Here is a 22,493-nt window from a genome sequence, read left to right as displayed (position 1 = left end):
CTTCCTCTTTCGGTCGGTGGTTCTGTGCTCTCGGGCAGCCGGCCCCTCTTCCTTCAGGCTCAGTGGGCGTTACAGCGCTGACACTGACCTAATGAATGAGTGAGGTGATTTATAGTAGAGGAGGAGAGAAAGAAGGGAAGGATGGGAGGATAGAGGGGAGTCTGGGGGTGTGGTAGAAGGTCAGTACATACTAGAAGGTCAGTAGCGTAAATCTTCTTCTTATCTGCGGCTGTCCTTTGCTCTCTGTTGTTTCTACAAGCTTGCTTGTGTAAGAACTAATGAAAGCTAACAAACTGCAAACAAAAGCATCCTGTGTGCTTGGAGGACAAATTTAGACAACCAAGTTTATAACTGAGGCAGCAAGTTTCCAATCATTTAAAAAATCCACTGTGTATGTGTATGTGTGTATACACTGTACTTTAGCAGGAACCACCATATAGATACTTTGATATACTTATTACTCATTTTGGAATTTATTCAGGTATTTATATGGGCATGAATCTGCCTCATAGAGTTAGCGGTGGATCAGGTGACGTTGAATCCTCCCTTAGTTATGCTGCAATCGGTGTAGGTTGCTGGGGAATTCCCATGATGCATTGAGTATTTCTCCTTCAGTCACCTTTCTCACTCACTATGTGTTGATCACCCCAACGGCAGATGGCCCCGCCCCTCCCTGAGCCAGAGGTTTCTTCCTGTTAAAAGGGAGTTTTTCCTTCCCACTGTTGCCAAAGTGCTGCTCATATGGGGTCATATGATTGTTGGGTTTTTCTCTGTATGTATTATTGTAGGGTCTTCCTTACAACATAAAGCACCTTGAGGTGACTGTTGTTGTGGTTTGGCGCTGTATAAATAAAAATTGAATTGAATTTTAATTTCATCAAGACTGCATGTATAAACTCAGTTCATTATGATACCACAAAATATCAAAAGTTTCAAGTTTTCACTTTTGTTAGCTCTGCCATGGCATGACCCAGCATGAACACATCTATGTTGCTGATGGTATTCAGCTAGCCATGAAAATGCTGTGTTTGATTAGAAGTCTCTACTTTTTTCTTTCTTTAGCACATCATTCTCAAACTAAACTAAAAAGTATATTCCAAAGATCCAGAAATAAAACATTACTCATTATTTTTGGAGTAATGCATCCTATTCATACTGCCGTTCATGGTTTATCAAGTATATTGTCTATGACCTTTGTTCACTTTCCTCAGTCTATACTTTTCACTGTCAACTTCCAACCTGATACTGCCCCATTCTGCCGGGGTCCTGGGTTTTTGGTTTGTGGACTTTGGATTCATTTATGTTATTATATAGATGTTCTATTTGATCTCAGCTATATACGTTTATACTTGTTGATCATGCCCCTTTATATCTTAGTTCACTGTTTCATTTGCTGTATTCTGCTAAGTCTCGTGTTATTTTCTTAGCCTTTTCCTTGTGGCTTTCTGTGTCAAGGTTGTGTATCACTCTGTCATCTCTGTTTATCTACCAGAGCTATTATAGTTTTATATTTTATTTTTGAAAAACAAATTATTTCATTTTGATTTTTTGGTTTCAGTTTAGTTTCAGTTAGTCTCCAGAGTGGATTTTCCATAATGACTGGTGGATGGGGGGCATGACAAAGGATACACTGTGCAGGAGAGCCAGAGATGAATAATAATTAATGATAATGATTAAATGCATAGTGTGAATAAACACATAATAATTGGAAAAGAAAGTGCATCATGGGAAGCCCCCAGCGGCCTATTGCCTATGTCACGGTACTGGGCCATGAGGCCCAGGGTTTAAGTTCTAATGCATATTTTTGTATCCACATGTGTAGTTTAACGCATCTAGTTGTTTTCTAGTTTGCAGTTTAGTCCTTGGTTTCTTAGTCCCTTTTGTCATCCCTCCCTGGTCCGTGTGTCTACCTGTCATGTTTCATGTCTCTGGTTAGGTTAAGTTCATGTTCTATCTCCATGTCTATGTCTCTGTGTTTCCTGTTTTATTTTGAAAGAGTATGGTGTTCTTTGTTCATTGTAGTTAGTTTACTCTCCCCTGTATTGTCATTATGTTTCCTTCTAGTCAGCTGTGTTCTCATGTGTCTCCACTTCCCCTGATCACCTCATGTGTGTATTTAAGTCCTCAGTCTTCCTTTGTTCGTTGCCACGTTGTCTGTTCAACTTCCCCCATGTTACGCCAGGTTTCAGGACTCTGTGCTGCTCATGTCCATGTTACTTACGTATATACGTTTCATAGTTCCTTGTTGTTCCAGCACAGTCCTGTTCACAGTTGCCTCCGTCATGTGCATCATTGTCACCCTGTCTTAGCCTTCCCTGCTGTCTGAGTTAAGTGTCAGTTCTTAGTTTTCCCAGTTCAGCTTCTAGTTTAGTTTTGCCTCAGTGCTTTCTGTTGTTTGCCACGTTAATCAGCCCAAATAAAGGCTCGCTTTTCGTTTCAAGTTCGGTAATGTCTCCTCGTCTGTGTCTGCACCTGGAACCTCACACTCCCACACTCGGCACCACCCACCGCAGACCGTGACAGCCTATAATCAAAAAGGAAAGTTTTAAACCTAATCTTAAAAGCAGAGAGGGTGTCCGTCTCCTGGATGTAAACTGGGAGCTGGTTCCACAGAAGAGGGACCTGAAAGCTGAAGGCCTCCCATTCTACTTTTACATACCCTGAGAAGCACAAGTCTGAGAGTGAAGTGCTCTCAGATGTGGTTGGTGACCTGATACACATGACTACTGAAGACTACTGTGAGTAGAAGGATTTAAATATTACTGAGAGTGTCTGTTTTCATTCCCCATGTGTTTCCCTGTGCTTTAGATTCATTTACGATTCTCTTTTGGACTTTGTCGTTTATGCTTCTTTTTGGAATTCATTTGGAACTCAACAGCAGCTCGCTTTTTTTTCTTTCTTTTTTTTTTCTTTTTTTTTAGAATGTCTCATACACCCGGTCTCACCGGACCTGATGCATTTCATCTGTAGTCGTTCTGTAAAGCTGCTCTGCTGCAAAATCAGGTCTAAATCTGATTTATGCAAGTCCTTCAGCACAATCAAAAACAGAAGCTTTAGCAGTCTATATTTTGGTGAATCAAATCTGTTTTTATGTAACTGAGACCATCATGAAATAAAGCCTGTTGAGAATCCCATCTTAATAAGCATGGAAAAATCAATTTAGCACCTAGAATATGTTCCCCTAAGGCTGTGTGCATTGCTCACAAGAATACACTGTAACTGTGTGTGGGTTATTGTAGTTTTTGCCAGTCAAACACCAACACATTCATCAAGTTTAAGCTCATCCTGCATCTATCAGAAGATTTCTTAATGTATTCACTTGGTTTCCACCTCCAGCATCTTTATCTGTGGAAGTCAACAAAGCTATGCTGCAGCATCTTATCGTGCTCCATTCAGGTAAGAGCTCTGAAAGAGGAAGTATACCCCTGGCTGTTCATGTGTGCCTGAGCCTGCAAGCCATGATGCCAAGACACAGCGAGCATCTGTAGAGCAGTGGAGGGTAATGCATGCCTTGTCTCTGGTGGACAGAGGGGAGAGTGTGTTGAACTCTCCGAGAAGTGAATTTGGCCAATTTCATGCGTGTACAGTACTCACCCAGGTGCAACGCACTGTGAAGCTGGAGAAAGAATTAGAGAATTAGGCATTAGGAGAATAAGAAGCAAACAGAACTTCAGCAATAAGCAAGAGCTTTTGTTTATTTATTCATGTAGTTCTAGCTGGAAGTGGTGGATGGGGAGTTAAAGACTGCATGCTTAGATGATGCATCTTTTTAGAAGTTTGCACCAGAGTAAATAATTTTCAGCCTTCGTTGTATTGATTACTTTCTGTATGTCAAGAAATCTACTTGAATGTGCTGCACATCCAGGAAAATCCCATAAGAATGGTAGTGAAATACCAGAGTATGGCTGGAAAACTAAGAAAATTACCTTTCCTATCTTTAGAAGGTCTTTTCAAGAATTCACACCATCAGATATGCCCCATCAGTATGACTTTTTAGCAGCCCCTGAAAGAAGTCCATTGTGGCCTTATTTTCTTTTTCTTTTTTTTTCTTTTTTTGCTGCAGTTGTCCCCTCAAAATCAGCTCCAACCCGTGTCTTATGGTATCAGACACCAACATTAGCAGCAGATATCAGGAAGTCTCAGAAGGTGTAAGAGTGATCTTCCATGGATGGCACTTGTATTTCGTGCACATCCCCAAGAGTAGAAATGAGATGTGGGGAAACAGGAAACATTGTCCCAAATTGTTTGTCATGTGAGCAGCATGGACACAGAGCTTCACCCTAACAGGGGTCAGTTTTTTGCTTTTATGGTAAATGGACTGGTTCTTATACACTTATGGTCAAAAGTTTTAGAACACTCCAATGTTTTATTGAAAATTATGCAGTTTAATGTCACATTGCGCTCTGAACTGAACTTACAAATAAGCAACTGGAGTGAAACCAGAAATCAGTGAATCAATTTTTAGACCAAAATGTTTTCTAAACTTTTGACTCATCAAAGTAGCCACCTTTGGTAGATATAACAGCTGAACACACCCGTGGCATTCTTTCAACAATAGAAATGCAATATTCTTCAGAAAGTTCTTCCCATATCTGTTTCAGAAGTTTCCATAAATGTGGCGCTTGTAGGTTACTTTGCTTTCACTCCTCTGTCCAATTCATCCCAAACCAGCTTGATGGGGTTTAAGTCTGGAGACGGTCTTGGGCACCCCATGTTTTCAAGCTTACCATCTTGTTCTTTTTTCCTGAGGTAGTTCTGGCATAGCTTAGACTTATGTTTTTTGGGTCATTATCTTGCTGTAGGATGAACCCCTGACCAACTACATGAGGGTATTGTGTGGCGCTGCAGAATGCTGTGGTAGCAGTTTTGGTTCAGCGTGCCTCTCACTCTGTAGAAGTCACCAACCCGAATCCAGCAAAACAGCCCTAAACAATCACACTTCCTCCTCCATGTTTGACAGTTGATGCCACCCACTGAGGAGCCATCGTTTTGCCTTCTTGATGGCGTACAAAGATCTTGAATGATGAACCGAAGATTTCAAATTTTGATTAATCCGTCCATAATACCTTCTTCCTGTCTTCAGTAGTCCAATGGCCGTGTTTCATGGCCCAGGCAAGCTTCTTTGTCTTATTCTGACGTCATAGCATTGTCCTGTCAAACCTGGAGCTCAAAGTCTTCTCTTCACAGTTGAAACTGAGATTTGCTTACTATGACCACTATTAAGCTGTGCTTTAAGCTGTTGTGAGCCGCCTATCACGCAAGCTGTTAACTCTCAGAAATGTCCTCTGATTCACCTGTGGCTTTGAGTCTGCCAGACCTCTTCCTTTCGTCAAAGTTTGGCCCAGTTTCTGAGTGCCTTTTGATGGTGAAGGAAACTGCACTCACTGACATCTTGACTTTCTTTGCAATTTCTCTGTTGGAAAGACCTACATTTTTAAGTGTTATGATGGTCTGTCTCTCTTCCATTTTTATTTTTATTTGCCTTTATCTCACCATTTTTGTCACACTACTTTCTGCAGTACAATACTGTTCAACTGATACTTCAGTTCTAAGGTCAAATGGTGTCGAGTCCCAGATTTAAACCTAGTGGGAGTATCCCACCTAGTGGGACCATTTACCTTAGAACTGAAGAAGCTTCTCGGATGAGAGGTGAAACGTCTTCAAGCAACTTAAAGAAGTCCAGACGCTTTTCTTTGCAAGCTCCGTTGTCAGTTTTGAGTAAACTTACCTTTTTAAAAAAAAGTCTCTGGCGGTTTAGCACTTACCCTTTTACAATTTTAAGCTGACTTGAACAACTTGAATTGCAATAAATTGAACTGCCTGTTTACATTCTGAGTCCATGATGATTCATAATTTAGCAGCCTATCCTGTTGTGCAAATACGATCACCTTAAAAAGTAAACTAAAAAACATGACAGTTCCCACAACACATATACTTACACTTCAAAATCTGTAGTCCATAAACCAACGGATAACATACATCCTATATACAGTTATGGGCAGGAGTTAGACTAACCAGGCATTTCATTAGGTACACTTGGCTAGTATCAGTTTGGATCCGTTTGCTTTCACAGCTGCGTTCAATATCCAAGACTCAACAAGGTGCTTCAAACCTTCCTCAGAGGTTTCATCATAATATGTTCATGATAACATTAGAACACATACTGCAGATTCATCATGATTTGAGTTGATGTGAACCTCCCATTCATTAACATCCCAGTAGTGCTAAATTGGATGGAAATCTAGTGACTGTGAAGCCCATTTGAGTAGTGAACTCATTATCACATTAAAGAAACCAGAAAATTGTGACTTTGGTACAGTGGTCGTAAAGGAAAGGCAACGTCAGCACCAGCACACAGGTATGTTGTGGCATTCAAATGAGGCTCAACTGGTACTAACAAGCCCAAAGTATAAACCTGATATTAAGGCCAGAAAAAAGATTTGCACAAGGATTGTTGTTACAGTGAGTGTCACAAGCTATTGTTATACGTTCATTCAGACCTGAGATTACAGGTTATGATGCAATGTAGTGATGTGGAAATACATAATATTTAAAAATGTTCTTTTAAAAGGTTTTTATCCACAGAGTTGAATGTTGTTGAACTGAGTGGGAGGATTTAATTTGATTTACGTAAAAAATATAGAGCTCTTATAATCCCTGTGAAAAGTTATGCCAGTTTGCATAAAATTGTTTTTCTACTAAATAACTGATTAGTGTTTGAGGTTAGTTATTCCGATGTAGATCAGTTATGAAGCACGGTCATTAAATAAGTAATAGTGAAAACCTTTCAGAAACTGACTCGGTGTGCGACAGAACTTACCTTCACCTAAGGTAACTTTGTCATTCACTGCAACACAACACAAAAAAATCCAACACACATGCATGCACACACACACACACACACACACACACACACACACACCGCTAAATGCAGACAAAAAGTCTTAATACCCTTGATATAGAGTTTTTAAAAAGCCACCACTGAGGCAACTAATGGCAACTGTGGCACAGTTAAAAAACAAACAAATGCATGCACTGTCTTATGCTTTCTGAAAAAAGAATGAGTACAGGCAGAGGTCATCAAATGTGTTTTACTGTACATTTACAAAACAACAAGAGTACAAAAAAGTCAGTCCACAGACATTTTTTGTTTGTTTGTTTGTTTGTTTGTTTTGGAGGGAGTATATTGACATTTCATCTGACAAATGCAGCAAACAGCCACTCAGACAGACAAGAGGGGAAGCAGAGGGATTACAATCAAACTTTCATAAAGTCTGTCTGTCAGTCTGTCTGCAGAGTGGAACACTTTGCAGCAGAGAAACCAGAGGAAACATAGAAAAATATGACATTCGTAGCGGACAACATGGCAGCAGGGATCCTGGTGGGGAAGCGCTGGGGGGCGGAGACGTCCATCTGGGAGCGAGACCCAGCTCGTTTTGGTTTTTCTGACCCCCCCCCCACCCCTCATTCTCGACCAGAAAACACACTTTGTGCTTCATATTTTCTGTTGTTTTGCCATCACAACAAGAGTGCAACAGTAGTTAATGCTTTTCCAAAAAGTATACATTTTGAGAAAAAAAGTTGGCACATTCAAGAAGACTTTTTTTTGTTTGTTTGTTTGTTTGTTTTTTTAAATATCAGACGTTTGTGGTTTTTTAATCCTCATAAATACAATATACATCTTTTACCCCTGTATCCAGAGCTCACAAAATACAGACACAGGTATTTACAAACCAAAGGTGAGGAGTGATCTGAGTGGCTCATAAATATTCGGAGCAATACCAAAAGCAGAATGTAAAGTCTGTTTACAGCAATAACATAGGTTTGACTCTAGGTTCCTGAAACCCTAAGCTCCATGTCTTGTTCAGCTTATTGTCTCCACAGTGGTTAGATGGGCGGGGAGCAGGAGGGTGATCAAATCATCAAAGGTACACTGATAGAATTTCTTTATCTTAATTCCTGAAAGAGAGAAATATAACATCAGTAGCTTAAACAATCAGTCTCACAGAACGAGTTATCAGGACACCGTAGTACACAACTTATTCTAGCAGCAACTTGGTATCAGGGGCCAATTTAATCCATCCATGGAGATTGAATCAGTTTTTATCAAGACTGTTTAGCTGTCAGGGTGAAGAACTTCAGACAATTTCCTCTCGATCTGAGCCACATTCCTGCAGTAATCATCTATCTTGTAAATTTTGGGTCAGCACCACTTAACAGGAAGTTAAGTGACTTGTTGACATTTCCACGATGTACCGGAGGATGCTGAAAACAGCTTCAAGATAAAATCTGTTTCTGGAAGCTCTGCAGTAACACAAAACACATGCAAGTGTTGCAAATAATATGATGCAATGTTTAATACTCATCTTTTAATGTGAAAATTAAGCTTTCAGCTCCATGCTGATCACAGTGAAGTTGCTACTACAAACAGGAATTCCTCTCCAAGTGGATCTAAAATGCATTTCCTTATTTTTTTAATCGCATCTACAGTATACTGCTACAGTTATGGATGTAAACCAAAAGCATGCGGGGCAGCCAATCAGAAGAAAATTAGCTCAAAGGGCAGAGGGAGGCAAAACAGCTTGTCTGAGGCAGTCTTTTATGCATGTAGTGCATTTTACTGACTGTCAATCAATTTATTTATAAGCACATTTAAAAACAGCACAGATTGACCAAAGTGCTGTACAAACAATCATGTGAACTATGCTTGAGCAGACTAGGTTCCCCATATTAAACACATATTAAAGCACTGCCAGTTGTTCCAGTTTCTGAAGATCGTGTCATGCACTGCATTTTGATTGTCATTATTCTGCATTCAGTCCAGAAAGATTGTTTCAAAAGAATCAAAAGTGATGCTACTTACTCTAATTACTCTAATTAACTTCATACAAAGGTCAGGATGGATGGATTTCACAAAACATGCTATGAAATTAAAAGGAGATATAAAAAGTATGAAAAAAACTTCAGTGTCTCAAACGTTCATACACACCTCTCTAATACCACTGTTACAGTGGCCTATTTAGTTCCTAGCCTCGGAGCATTTTTTAACAGGCTTGACGACATCTGCTGCCCTTCCGTCGCCCATCCTAGACTGGCCGTCTGCATCAAAGGCCACATGATAAGCAGGCAATAACACCACATGAGGAAGAGGTAACCTAATCCAGGCTTCCTGTAACTTTATTGCAAAGGAGGATTGTGCTTTCATGTGCCTGGGAAGGTGTGAAAAAGGTCAGCGTGGGTCAGTTAGGAGCATGTGGAGCAGGGGTGAGGTGTTCTTTAGTTCTCCACCGAGGGGGTGGAGGGGAATATAAGGAACCTTTGTGTGTGTGGCAAGAGAAAAGAGTGATTGTGCATGTGTGTCACTTTTACAAGTTGCTTTGCAACACTCATGTCTGATGTGCACTGAGAAGTGACCCGTGACAGAGCCATCCTTTCTCTGTTTCCTCACACATGCAGCTTTATAGTGATGCCTCGGGTTACAGCTGTAAGCTTAACAGCTACAGCATTAAAGGAATGCATCAAAGCTGCTGCACTAACCATGTCTCATAAACCACTGCGTATGTAGGTTAACACTGAATTTTGAAAGTAACCAGAGTCAAAGTTGTGGCTGAAAGCTATTTTATCCATTTAATTACATAGAAGAAAATATTTGTCCTGATCCTTTTCAGCATTGTGGCTGCATGAAATTAATTAACACAACCTTTTCAGTTTTTTCCGTGCAGTTAACCAATCCAAAACACAGATTACAAACTGAATTTACATACAATTTGAATTTAACTTTAAAGAGCTCCCATCACTTTGGATTAAGCTCCTGTTGGGTTACCCAGCTTGCTGCCTACCTACAGTAATGTCAAACTTTGTAAGCACAAATTCCCTTCAGAGCCTTCCATTCAGCTGGCACAGCGTGCTCCACCATAAAAGACACTAGCACGTCGCAAGGGAGCCTGCAGGGAGTGCATTTAAAAGAGTGCTCCCACAGTTAAGTGTGCCCTCAGAAGTGTACTCCAGAGAGAGCAGTGGTTGTGTAGGCTTAACATTGTTTCTTACTGTAAAGGTTTTGAAGCAAATGGTAGTGGCAGATCTGTATGAATGGGCCTGAGAGCATGACGGTGTGAGTGTGTGTGGGGGGGAGTGTAGAAGCCCTCTCTGAAGTGCCTTCACATATTAGTAATGATATGTAGATTAAACTGAATCCCATGAAGAGGCTTTGTTCTCATATTCATGAATATATAAAAGAATCAATTATTAAAACCATTAGAGGTGCACAAAACTCTATAACTGGTTTTTTTTGCAGAATTTTACCTCATTGTGTTTCCTGGCTGAGTTGAGCCCCCGGGAGCCTGTGGAGCCTCTCGATGAGGAACTTCCTGTAGTTGAACAGTTACTAGACATCTGACCTCTGGAGAGGTAACCGGCCTTGCTGCTGTACAGGATCATCTCCTCATCTGGAGAGACAGATGCAAATGGGAAAATAAAGGTGCATTTGGACATTTTGCAGCTGATCTGGACAACACTTTTTCAGATGTAGGCTACGTCTACACTAATCCGGATAAATTTGAAAACTGCGTTTTCGTCTAAGAACGCTCCACGTCCACACTATCGTTTCCAAACAGTTGTTCATCCACACTGAAACGCTTATGGTCCTCTATTGCGCATACGTGAAACGTAAGATGATTTGACCTGCGGTATTTCTGTCTGCTGTTTATTTACTTTCCGGCTCTTTAAAACGCCGTGGCAAAATGTCGAGGAAAAGTTTTTTAAATGGACTAACAATGAGGTGGAGGTGTTGCTGCGAGTAACGCAAAAGTACAAAGTTGCAAAAGTGAGTGAGAATTAAACAATTTGAAGAAAAGCTATCTGGAGCATGTACAGGCTGATGTCAATCTTTAATAGAGCAAACAAAACAACGCCCTCCGCAATCTTAGTTTAATTGGTCACATGACTGGATCATATGACTAAAATGCGTCATCGTTTCCGAAAGTCTGCGGTTACGCTGTCCACACTGACTAAATGACCTCCTCAGCAGGTCTTGAAGTTCTCCAGAGGCCTGGTAATGACATAGTCATTTGATTCAGGTGTGTTGACCCAGGGTAATATCTAAAACCTGCCTTCAAGGCCTGGAGTTGGACACCCCTGCCTTACAATATAAAGCACCTTGAGGCAACTTCTGTTGTGATTTGACGCTATATAGTTAAACTGAAATTGAATTGAATACATTTCCATCCAAATGAATTCAATAACCACACATTTACCCAGATTTATTTTTGGAGTTGGGTTTGGAAAAACAACACTGAGTTTTCACATGATATTCTGTGAGGGATACACGCTGGAGGGTTTTTAGATTCTCTGAGCCATGCCTTTTGTTTTTGAAAATGGCCAGGAGAGCTGGCTTCACGGTTATTTTGCAAAGTCATTTATAAAGAATGACATGTTGCAAACAGACCCGTTTCACTCTCCCGTGTAACACTGCAGTGCAGTAGTGGACCGTGGTGCATCATTATGTGGAAGAGGCTTCATCAGCCGAGTGCATAAGTGCTGCCTTTTCTTCCGCTTTCTTCTTCTGCAAGAAGCACAACATTTCCAAGAGAGCCCACACTCTCTGTCCTAAATTTGATTTGTCTAACCTTAAACTGCATTATGGCTGAAATTCAACACACTTACTGTCAGTGTGTCTCTGTCCCGAGCCTTTTCGCTGCTGGCTATTAATGCTATATTCAGTCCTCTCCAGGGAGGACAGCGTGCCGTTTGTCACACAGTTGGCCTCCATGCACCCCTGGGGGTCCTGTAACCGGCTCTCTTCTGGGGGTGGTTCTGGAGGAGGGGGCAGGTCTAAAAAAAATTAGATACAGGGAAAGAGCATTAAAACTTTAAGAAAGAACTTTTTGTTTCCATTTTCATTGTTAGGTTTCTGTTAAAAAACAGTTTTCTTAGTTTCCAAAAAATGACAGCTTTTTCTTATTTCTCTCTTTGTTTTCTTTGCTAAGTGAGAAAAGTGAAGAGACTTACAGTCTTGATTTCTTGATGGAAATTGAAATGATTATTCACTTATTAAGATGAAAGGTCTTGTTCTTGTTCCTGCCAAGGCTATGGATTCACAGTGGACTGCAATTTCAGATTTTTATTTCCGTTTCCAGTGATAATAATCATGCTTATCCAGTAAACATATTACAGTCTGTAAGCTGAGATTACAATTTCCATCCATAGTCAGGAATGCCAGCCTCTCATCTTGCCTTTCTAACAGCTGTGGACAGTCACAGTATCTGTGATTCACATATTTGAATCTGCCCACCTCCTTGTATGTCTCTTCTGTAAGCTGAAGTCTTAGACACTTTTTTTTTCACTCTTGATTTTTGGTTTGGTGGAGTACTTGTATCAGCGGGGGAGGAGCGACTGTGCACTGTGGGTGAAAAGGTATAAATAATCAATAGCAAGGAGACGATGCAGAAGGATTACTCACATGACAAACACTAAATCAACTTTAAATCAGCTTCCAGGGTGGGGGCTGCTACTCTGTATTCTGTATGCGTGTGCACGTCAGCCACTTTACCCGGCGTGGTCGTGCTGATGCTGTCTTCATTCAGAACTGGGCCCTGGCTCTGGAGGCAGCGATGGGCAGGACTCTGGCACTGCAGCATGCCAACTTCTGATGAGCTGTGATGCTGTTGGCCGGAGAGGCTGGGGTTGGACTGGGTGAGCAGCGGGCTCGGTGCCTGGGGAACTGGCATGGGACCGCAGGGTAACCTTCTGCTTTGGGAAGTGAGGGCAGCATGTTACTGGAGCAAAAAATAAACTGAAGCAGAAGCTAAATCTTGTAATGTTTAGGAGTGAGGTTTACTATACAGCTAAACACATGATTTTTGGCATGATTAATAATGTGATTTTATTGGTTTTGTCATTTTATTCTGTCTGTCACATCTGACAATAGCACTCGATTTAGCTAGGCTGCTTATCTGTAATTGTGAATTCTACTGAGAAGTGAATGAAGCACTAAACAGTAAGCAGTAAAATGACTGTGATTAGCAGAGAAATCCCCTTCCATCAGCACATTTGCTGAACTTAAACACATTGACACAGTGCAGTTAAATGGACACAACCTTTAGAAAATACAGTAAGCACGTACCGTGACAACTGCTGGCTGTTTGATTGGTTCTGACGGGGGAGGTCATGGTGGGCTTGGGGCTCCTCGTGCGGTGACGGAGTGAGCGTGGCGGTTGACTGGTGACTGTAGGAGGTGGCTGGAGAGGAAGCGTTGTTCCTCTGAGGGGGCGAAGGTCTGTCCTCGCAGCCTTCCATCAGGTATGTCCTCTCAGGGAGGGGTGGACACCATTCCTCATCCGATCTAGATACACAGTGAAGCAGATTACAGCTCAGCGAGGCCGTGTGCGGCTCTACACCTCGATGTGTTGCATAATTATTGTCGAAGTACAACCTGTTTACTCAGTGATACCTTCAAATCCAACTAGCTAAGAGGCTATTTAAAGATTAATGATGTTCTTTCAAGTTAGGAGGCTTCGCCAACGGCAAAACTGCAGGAGGCTAAGCTTCCCATTGAATGGTACTGCAGCTATGAGTTTTGCTATGAGGCTGCAGAGTGCAAGTGGTAAGGGTCAACATTGCTAATTGCGTTTCATGGGTGGGGAAAACAGCTAAATCAGTCAAGGAGTTGACCAAGGCTGAGATAATTGAGTTGTTAAGGGCAGGGCCTTAAGAGCAATGCTGGCTTTTATACTTAATGCAGCTGTTAGAGGTGACACTAAGTCTAAGTGATGATACAACAGTGTCATACTAATTCAGAGAGATGTGCATCTGAGGAGGCAGGACTGTGACTCACCCTAGGTCCATGTTCTCTGGAAGTTCGTCATCTTGCTCACACTGCTTCAGCTCTTCTATGGGCGGAGGCGGGGGCAAGGACTCCATCCAGGTCAGAGATGGGGTCTTTACAGCCTTACCCATCACCTTCTGCTTGGGCTTACCTAAAAAAATGACATACATAAATAAATGCAGCGATTCAATTGAAGGGGAGGTTCTGGCACAATAAGCTGATTCGTCATGACCGTATTTTGACACATACCCCAGCAGGCCTGTGGCTCACAAATAGCAACACGGAGGCAGCAAAGTAGGATTTGTAGCATGACTGAGTGCATGTTGGCCAAACTGCTTCCACGAAGGAGAGCACAAACCTCAGCTCACTCTCTAAGGGAGTAGTTTTGTATTTTGTACATTTTCATTTTGTTTTCTTATGAAGTTTGCAAGAAAGGCAGGTGTGAAATGTAAAAGTGACATCACTACATGCTTTTTGTCAATTTTCAACCAATATATCCAAATAAACAGATAAATAAAGTTGACCGTGATGGACCATTGGTGGACGTAAGGCAACTTTTCATGGATTGTTAGCACAAGCCCACTCTACCCCCCTACAAATTTTTATCAGCATTCACTGAAAACTTTTCGATCTGTCACCTTGGCAGATAGAACGATTGCTCTCTTTCAGTCTTGTTTTTGTGTTCCTTTGTCTTTCATTGTTACCCAAGTCCACTCCTGCTGTCTTGCCCAGAGTCACATTTGGATGTGTATTCCTGTTTTACGTTGGTAATGGTCGTTCTCCGTGTCTCAAGTTTTCTTCGTCATCTCGTTATGTCTGTTGTTGCATCCCACCTGTTATCTGTCCCCTTGTTATTCTGTGAGTGTGTGTTGTTTCTGTCTTCCTCTGTTTTTTGTTGCATTGTCCCTCATCCTTCACAGCTGTGTGTACCCTCGCTCTGTGCCTCCCTGCTTCGAGTTTCCCAGCTATTCTATTTCTCCTTGTGATTCTGTTAGCTTTTGATTCCCCTGCTCACCTTGGTTCTGTGTATTTTGGACTTTCAGAATTAAATGCTCATTTTCAATTTGCTCTGTATTCAAGTCCACAAACAAGCTTTTACATAGCCCACAAAGAACAAAAACACTATTTTCTGATTAGTATTTTTCATTAGAAAAGCAGAACAATCTAAAATCCGAAGCGATTCTGAAGGCAGATGCAGACTGTTTCAAATCTAATATCAATAATCCATCCATCTTCATCCACTTTATCCGTGGCCGGGTTTTGAGGGCAGCAGCCTAAGCAGAGAAGCCCAGACCTCCCTCTCCCCAGCCACCTCCCCCAGCTTATCTGGGGGAACACCAAGGCGTTCCTCCGGATAAGCTGGAGCTGATTTCATATCAATAAGTGATGACAAAATATCCATGTAAAAGGAAGGAAGGTAAGGAAGGAAAGTAAGGAAACACTGGAATCTAAAGCCATATTTTTGGCATATTTTGGGTTTACATTTCACCTTTTTTTTTCTTATTTCCTCGAAGTAATCAACGCAAAAGGAGACAGACGTATATTTCAAATTCACAGAACTGAAATCCTTCCTCACCACTGCAGCGGTCCAGCTGGGCGTACTGAGCTCCAGATGGACCGGGCTGGGTAATCCAGTGGCCGTCGTCTTGCTGCTCACCGCCGTGGGGTGGAACTTGTGTCTGGTTGGTGAAAGGCATGATGGAGGTGGAAGCGTAAGGAGTGGTGGAGTTGTGCTGGGCGTAGGTGAAACTGTGCAGGTCCTCGCTGGTGGCGTCAATCGTGCTGTAGATGGGACCTTCGGTGGAGCCTCCCATGCTGTACTTCTCAGTCTGATTCAGGTAGTTGGAGATGCCAGCTTCTACACAGGGATGGAGGTAGGATTTAGCAAAGCTCCTGTTGTTGTAAGCACAGCATCACAAAAACAGACACTCCTACCATTGTAGTATCTCTCAGCTGTGTCGGGATTGGCCGGGCAGCAGTTGACGGCCTCTTTGCCATTGTGAACCAAGTTAGTGGTGGGCCAAGAGTCTGCCAGCCATGGGTAGTTGCCCATGTTGCCCCCAAGCACTCCTTGCCTACAGAGACACTCTGGCATTAGCTGAAGTCGTAGTGGGGCAGTACAACATCAAGTATAACTGTCCAGATGGAATTAGAGAGTGGCAGAGAAAAAGCTGCATGCATGCAGTGAGAAATGTGGTGTGAATTTAAAAAGATTCACATAATAAAATATCACAAAGTTCAGAGATATAATTCTAGAAATGTCTGTATGTCTTTGCTTAGCAACCCTATCCTACTAGTTCACACAGAAACAGCACTAGTAGGATATAAACCAGTTACCTTCCATTTAGTCCCGGTCCTTCTCCATGAGGGAAACCGACTGCAAAAGCAAGAGAGAAAGAGAGTGATGAGCAGAGGAACAGGGATTCACAAACAAATTATTCTGTTATCCTTCTTACAGATCCTTCAGTCTATATCCTATTCTAATAATGTAGAGTCAGCTGTTCTCATGTCCACCAAAAGCACAAAAAAGTGCATCTATGTTTTTATTTTTTGATTATTATAATTATGTGAGTTCATACTTAAACTTCTAGTCATGTATTAAAGCTTATACTATTGCAGTACAGAGAACAGAACCTAAATAGTAGGTATATATAAAGATTATTAAGTATTCAAGCCCAAATTTAGCCTAGGAGGGAATTACACTGAAACTATTTGTAAGTTTTTCCTTTTATTTGGCTGTACATATGTCAATGGCAGCATTCTGGATTCGACTTCCTTCATAAGTATCATCCCAGCTTCAGGTCATCTTCATCATCCTTCATCCTTACCTGCTGGTGTGTAGGCGAAGGAGGCCGTGTAGTGGCTCAGCTCCTTCCTCTTCTTGCGGCGGCAGTAGATCCAGACGCTGAAACCCATCAGGATGACCCAGCAGGCTCCTCCGATGCCTGCGATGAACGCCGGCTGCTTGACCACATCTGTAATCTGTTCAGCTAGACTCACGCTGCTCTCCTCACCACCATTGGTCTTGTCACCACTGCCTCCGCTTCCACCTGCTAATGAGGGCTGTTCAGCTGGCAGCTCTACAGGAGAAAAACAAGACCAAAGATTACTGAACCATTTTATTTTTGGCTGGTTTGTTTAGTTTTCATACTCCAAAAAATAGCAATCAGTAAACCGTGTGTGTCTTTAATAAAGTGAAACTAAACTAAACTATTAACCGTGGACATAATTACCTCTTTCCTGAATAAACCTGAAGCAGGTGATGATGACATAACCTGAGATGTAACATTAATTAGCATCTTCTAATAACAAGCTTTTGGATGTTTTAGGTATGTGATTGCTGGAGCCGCACTATGGACTTCAATATTTTCCTGCGTCCTCTGGGATTAGTGTCTACTTAATTCATCTACTTTCGCACCTTGGCCCACTTTTTATTCTCATTATTTTTGTGGACTCACTGATGAGGACGGGCACCGGCTGACTGCGAGTGCCAATCCCGGCGCTAGTCACTGCTGCCACCTCCACTTGGTAAAGCACTCCGGGCATCAGGCCCTTCAGCAACGTGGACAACGTGTTTCCATCCACTGTCTTGTTACTGTAGTATCGGGTCTGGTTGTCATCACCAGTGCTCATGCACCAAACCTGTTTGCATACAGAAAAATTTGCCATTAACTTTTTTTTAAATACTTCACATTTTAATTCAAAGATAAACTAGTTAACTACTGTCCTTTTTTGCTTAAAACTACATCAGATGTAAAGTTTTCTTTTCCCATTTATCCTGACTGAAGAAAACATCATACTCACAATCCACCAATTACCCGCTATTTCCTTTTTATCTATATCTTATGGGATTAGCAGTGATTTCATAAGAGAACCGCCTTAACATTTGGGTCAGTGAGTACACATTTTGTGTGTAAGGCACTACTTACATGTCAGCTATGATGTTTTCTTGTGTGAAGTGTGAAGGCAGTGAACAGAGAGTGGTTACTACACATTGCAGAGGTTTTCCTGGGCAGTAACAGTGCTGCCCCCACTAAAGCTTTATTTAATTCAATTCAGTTCAATTTTATTTCTATAGCACTAAATCACAGCAGTCACTTCAAGGCACTTTGAGTGTGAGACTTGTGACTTGACTAGGCTGAGGTTTGTTTACCCTGTACTCCTGGATGATGCCATTTTGCGTGTCACTGCGTGGCGGCTCCCAGGAGACACTGATGCTGGAGCTGGAGCTGTTGCCGAGCTTCACTGTTGACACTGTAACAGCTCTGGGAGGGGCACTGGGTACTGTGAGAGGTGGGAGGAACATTTCTCTCATTTCATCAAGATGAGCAGAGTAGTTGAGCGCAGTAAATTATGAACATACACCCATATAGATACATATACATATTAGGACTGGGTATCGTCACTGATTTCTAGAATAGTTTCAATTCCGATTCACAAGGTCCCTAATCGATTCGATCCACGATTCGATTCAATTCGATTTGAGAGTCAGAAATATTATAATTCAGATCATGCATCAGTACATTTCCATATTTTTATATCTATAACAAGAAAGCTGACACTTGCGAGACTTTATCAAAGATGTGAGCATCACAGCAGATGCCTTTGTGTCAAAGTAGCTGAGGATAAAACACAGAAAAACATGAAGGCGACTTTCCTGGCCTGGGATTTTATAAAAATATTCTGCAGTAGATCAAAAACGAAAGAAAACCATTAATCAACATATGAACATTACCTGATGCTGCTGAAGTGAAGCAGAGCAAAGTTACAGAGGTTTGATTAGAGACACGGCTAAGCGTTATGAAATTTTGCATAATTTTAAAAAGTTTAAGTTTGTTCAGTAGCCTACTGAACAGTAGAAATGAGGTTTTCTTTTCGGAAGTAAAAGGAAAAAAAAACAGCGACCAACAGCGCTGTAAACAACGGTAGACTTGTGCGTAATAAGCAAGCGAATAATGCAGAAAACAGATTTTTAGACAGGAAACTGTTCTTGAAGTACAGAGAGAGAGAGAGAGCTCTGCATGAAGTGTGATTTTATCGTGGTGGAAGCAAAACAATTTACTCATTTACTGTTTTAGTTGTTTGGTGGTTGTGGAAATTTTGTGAGGTTTAACCTAATTTATATTTAAAAAAATCGATTCAGGATTTTAATGAATCGATATCATGTTATCCAAGCTAGAATCGATTTTAATCGATAAATCGATAATCAAAACCCACCCCTAATACATATGTATATGTATACAAAATAGAGCAGATATACAGGATGGAAATACAACCTGCGCTTGAAAAGGAGTGGGGAAAAAATAACACTTGTGTGCTCCTAACCCCTTCACATATTTATAGCTCAGTCATTATTAACAAATACATAAAGTAATAAAAGAGAAGACACATGTATATAAGTTAATGATGTTCCTTATTCAGGCAGGTCAATCCATAAGTGCTCATGGCACATATGCCTCCTTCCTTGTGTTTTACTCTGGAGTTTGGATCAACCAATATAAACCCCTGGCTGCCAAAACTGCAGCACACAAATTTAATGAAAACAGTGATCAGTATAGATGAACTCAAATTCCAGAGGATATAAAATTAACCTCAAAATTAGATAACATAACGGAGATTCATGTGGTGTCATACAGGCTAATGAAAATGCCGTACAGGCCCTGCAGTGTCAAAGAAAACCAAGCCCAGTTTATTAGAAACACTTTTCTTTGAAGATTTCTTGATTACAGACTCATTTCTTCATTTACCAGACTTATTACCTTCTTCTGGGGTCCGGACTAGCAACGTTCTGCTATCTTTGCCCTGGAATTCATCAAAGTAGGGACGGATCTTTATCTCGTACTCTGTTCCTTTGAGTAAGCCGGTGAGGACGGTGCTGCGCTCCGAGGGGGAATTGATGTCCTGGAGGAGCCACATTCCCCCGCTGGGCCGGTAGGACAGACGGTAGCCCTGGACGTACTGAGACTGACGGTCGACCTGGAAAAAATTGAGGTCCGCATTGGGGGAAGATGAGAGAAGATGACGGAACGGCGAGATGGAGAGGAAATGGAAGATTATTTTTCTCTCTTTGCTAACCCCAAATGAATACTTGTTCCCCAAAAAGCAGGGAAATATGTGCCACTCACGTTCCAGGATACTCTAATGGAAGCTGCTGTTAGCATCACGGGGTCCTGAAGCTGAACAGCCACCTCTCCCAGCTCCCTCTGCACTTGCTTGTGGTCCACTCCCTGACCTGTAGGGCTCACATCTGAGGGAAAACACACACATAGAGTGATGCTGTCAGCGCATTAACACACAGTCACTGTTTCTAACAACTCCAGGTGTGAGTCTTGCTGTATTTGGTGAAAGGGGGGTGCAGGCTGACCTTGTGTTCTGACGGGCTCAGAGATGGGGCTTGGGTCACTCAGGCCGTAGGTGTTGACAGCACGGACGATGAACAGGTAGACGGTGTTGGGAAGAAGGCCGGTGATGGTGTGTGTCTCCATTTTAACCATGTCAGCTACAGTCTGCCATGTGCTCCCTGCTGATTGGCTGTAAAAGTACAGAAGATGAAAAAAAGTCAGATAAGCAGTGCGATATTTAGTGGCAGTATATTATTATAATCAAGAAAATGTACTCAAACTACCTAGTAGAGATGTGCACGACTAGTTGACTAGATGACTAACTGTTGCTTCTGTTGATGGTTGGTACCAGATGTACTAGTCATTTATTCTTAACATTTTAAATGATGCCCAATGTCGATAAATTGTTGCGTCCCAAATGTTACGCAGCCATCTGCGACCAGCTGCCATGGAGCTACAGCCCTGGTATTGTTGTAGAAAACCTCCATAACTCAGTTAATCTAGGTCTGATCTTTTTGTTAAGCCTATTATTGTTAGTTATTTTGAAAGCAGAGGAATAAGATCAAGTAGCGGAAATGAGCTTTCTCCGAAGGGTGGATAGGCTCTCTGTTAGCGATAAGATGAGGAGCTGAGTCATTTGGGGGGGATGGATGATTTATTGTTTTGTTATTGTTTTAGATTTGGACTTTTATTGAGGTAAAACTTGTTACAAACTGTAGAACAATGTGTATCATTCATAATGCATGGTTTTTCTGCTTCTTCATTGTCTGCTTGGTGTATAACATGCAATGTTCATAATGCACAAGATGCCACAAAGTTAAGCAGCAAAGTGTGATTAATGATTGAGGAATGTGATTTATGGTTCAATATTTTCCTTATTTAGACACTTTTTGACATTGTCCATTAAACTTTTATCAAATCTAACTTGATATTTGTCTCTTAGTTTTGACTACACAGTTAATCTCATTTTTTTCCTCGTTAAGTTGACAAAATTAGTCACTAGGAACATCCCTAATAACTAGTAATTTAACCTCTTAAGCCCCAAGCCTACCTGATCTCCTGCCTTTTGCCCCTGTATCAGGGGGCGTTGGGGCTTAAGAGGTTAATTCAATTTTATTTAGACAGCTCCAAATCACAACAGTCGCCTCACGGTGCTTTATATTGTAAGGTAGACCCTACAATAATACATACAGAGAAAAACCCAACAATCATATGACCTCCTATGAGCATCGAATGCCCCAGCAGCCTACACCTATTGCAGCATAACTAAGGGAGGATTCAGGGTCACCTGATCCAGCCCTAACTATATGCTTTAGCAAAAATGAAAGTTTGAAGCTTAATCTTAAAAGTAGAGATAGTTTCTGTCTCCCGAATCCAAACAGAAGAGGGGCCTGAAAACTGAAGGCCTCCTATAGTATAATTAGCTTGCATGTGCCTACTGCTCTTTGTCTCTCAGCATGACTACTCCAAAACTTCCAAACTGAACTGAATGAAAGCTCCACCTGAAAAGTGGAGCAGAGAAAATGAAGAATCTCACGACGCTGATGTGAAGATTCTTGTGAACTTGTGAAATACGTCAGTGACCTTGGCAGATGATACACTCTCTTATTGCCCGTCCAGTTATTCATGCAATAATTTTTTTGAAGAGGCTGCAACTAAAGATTATTCTGCAACCTAATTCATCTGCTGATTATTTTCTGCTTTGTTGACAAATATCCAGGGAATAAAGACCACCAGAGTCTAACCAAAAGATTAAGAAAACAAAAGTAAATCATTAATAAAACCAATCATCAATTAAAAAGGGATTTTTTTACCCACTTGTTCCACTTACTTGCTCACTTACAAAGAAATGATCAGTCTCTAACTTTTACAGTAGTTTTTTTTTTCATTAATTGAGAAAATATCAACTAAAATTCAGGAAAAACACATTATTCCCATATTTCTCCTACAATATGAACTGAACTACAACAACAGGTAAAATAAACAACTGCTGTAAACTGATGACTAATATTCGATTGAATTATTGTATTGCATAGCATTTTCCACCATCTTAGACAGTGGCTAACAGTAGCTTAACCTTCATATTATTTTCACTATATGAACAATTTCTATATCTTCTATAACATGCTTTTTAATGTTACCGTGAGTAATTCATATTACTCAGTCATATTGTAAATCTCCTCATAATATGTTTGAAAACAAAACAGCAAATATGTAGGTCTTATCAACAAGAAGGCAGAGTGACAAGCAGCTTCAAGCTGCTTTGTAATACCGACTTGATGTGTAACCTCATAATTAACCAATGCATGGGAAGCTCTCTGGGCAAGAGC

At 41.2% G+C, this 22,493-nt stretch overlaps 1 protein-coding gene across 6 annotated transcripts in view; it reads right to left on the bottom strand.

Moving 5' to 3' along the window:
* Positions 1-7,077: 7,077 nt before the first annotated feature.
* robo3 (roundabout, axon guidance receptor, homolog 3 (Drosophila)) overlaps positions 7,078-22,493 on the bottom strand; it is a 164,545-nt gene continuing 149,129 nt past the window's right edge. For 2 of the 6 annotated variants that reach the window (XM_080306988.1, XM_080306991.1), the window contains exons 12-28: positions 20,187-20,353; positions 19,948-20,069; positions 19,582-19,798; positions 17,976-18,106; positions 17,281-17,464; positions 16,651-16,902; positions 16,160-16,199; positions 15,758-15,897; positions 15,399-15,680; positions 13,832-13,973; positions 13,121-13,339; positions 12,548-12,747; positions 12,290-12,397; positions 11,662-11,829; positions 10,303-10,445; positions 8,990-9,099; positions 7,821-7,959 (exon numbers count right to left, since the gene is read on the bottom strand). In XM_080306988.1, the coding sequence (XP_080163114.1) occupies positions 9,016-9,099; positions 10,303-10,445; positions 11,662-11,829; positions 12,290-12,397; positions 12,548-12,747; positions 13,121-13,339; positions 13,832-13,973; positions 15,399-15,680; positions 15,758-15,897; positions 16,160-16,199; positions 16,651-16,902; positions 17,281-17,464; positions 17,976-18,106; positions 19,582-19,798; positions 19,948-20,069; positions 20,187-20,353 (2,599 nt within the window). In that variant the 3' untranslated portion in view covers positions 7,821-7,959; positions 8,990-9,015. Of the gene's footprint in view, positions 7,960-8,988; positions 9,100-10,302; positions 10,446-11,661; positions 11,830-12,289; positions 12,398-12,547; positions 12,748-13,120; positions 13,340-13,831; positions 13,974-15,398; positions 15,681-15,757; positions 15,898-16,159; positions 16,200-16,650; positions 16,903-17,280; positions 17,465-17,975; positions 18,107-19,581; positions 19,799-19,947; positions 20,070-20,186; positions 20,354-22,493 lie in introns of those variants that run through there. The other 4 variants (XM_026183142.2, XM_080306989.1, XM_080306990.1 and 1 more) reach the window with 4 other exon arrangements.

The sequence above is a fragment of the Astatotilapia calliptera genome, chromosome 10 (genome assembly GCF_964374335.1).
Source record: "Astatotilapia calliptera chromosome 10, fAstCal68.1, whole genome shotgun sequence".
NCBI lineage: Eukaryota > Metazoa > Chordata > Actinopteri > Cichliformes > Cichlidae > Astatotilapia > Astatotilapia calliptera.
This window is presented reverse-complemented; position numbering and strand designations above follow the sequence as displayed.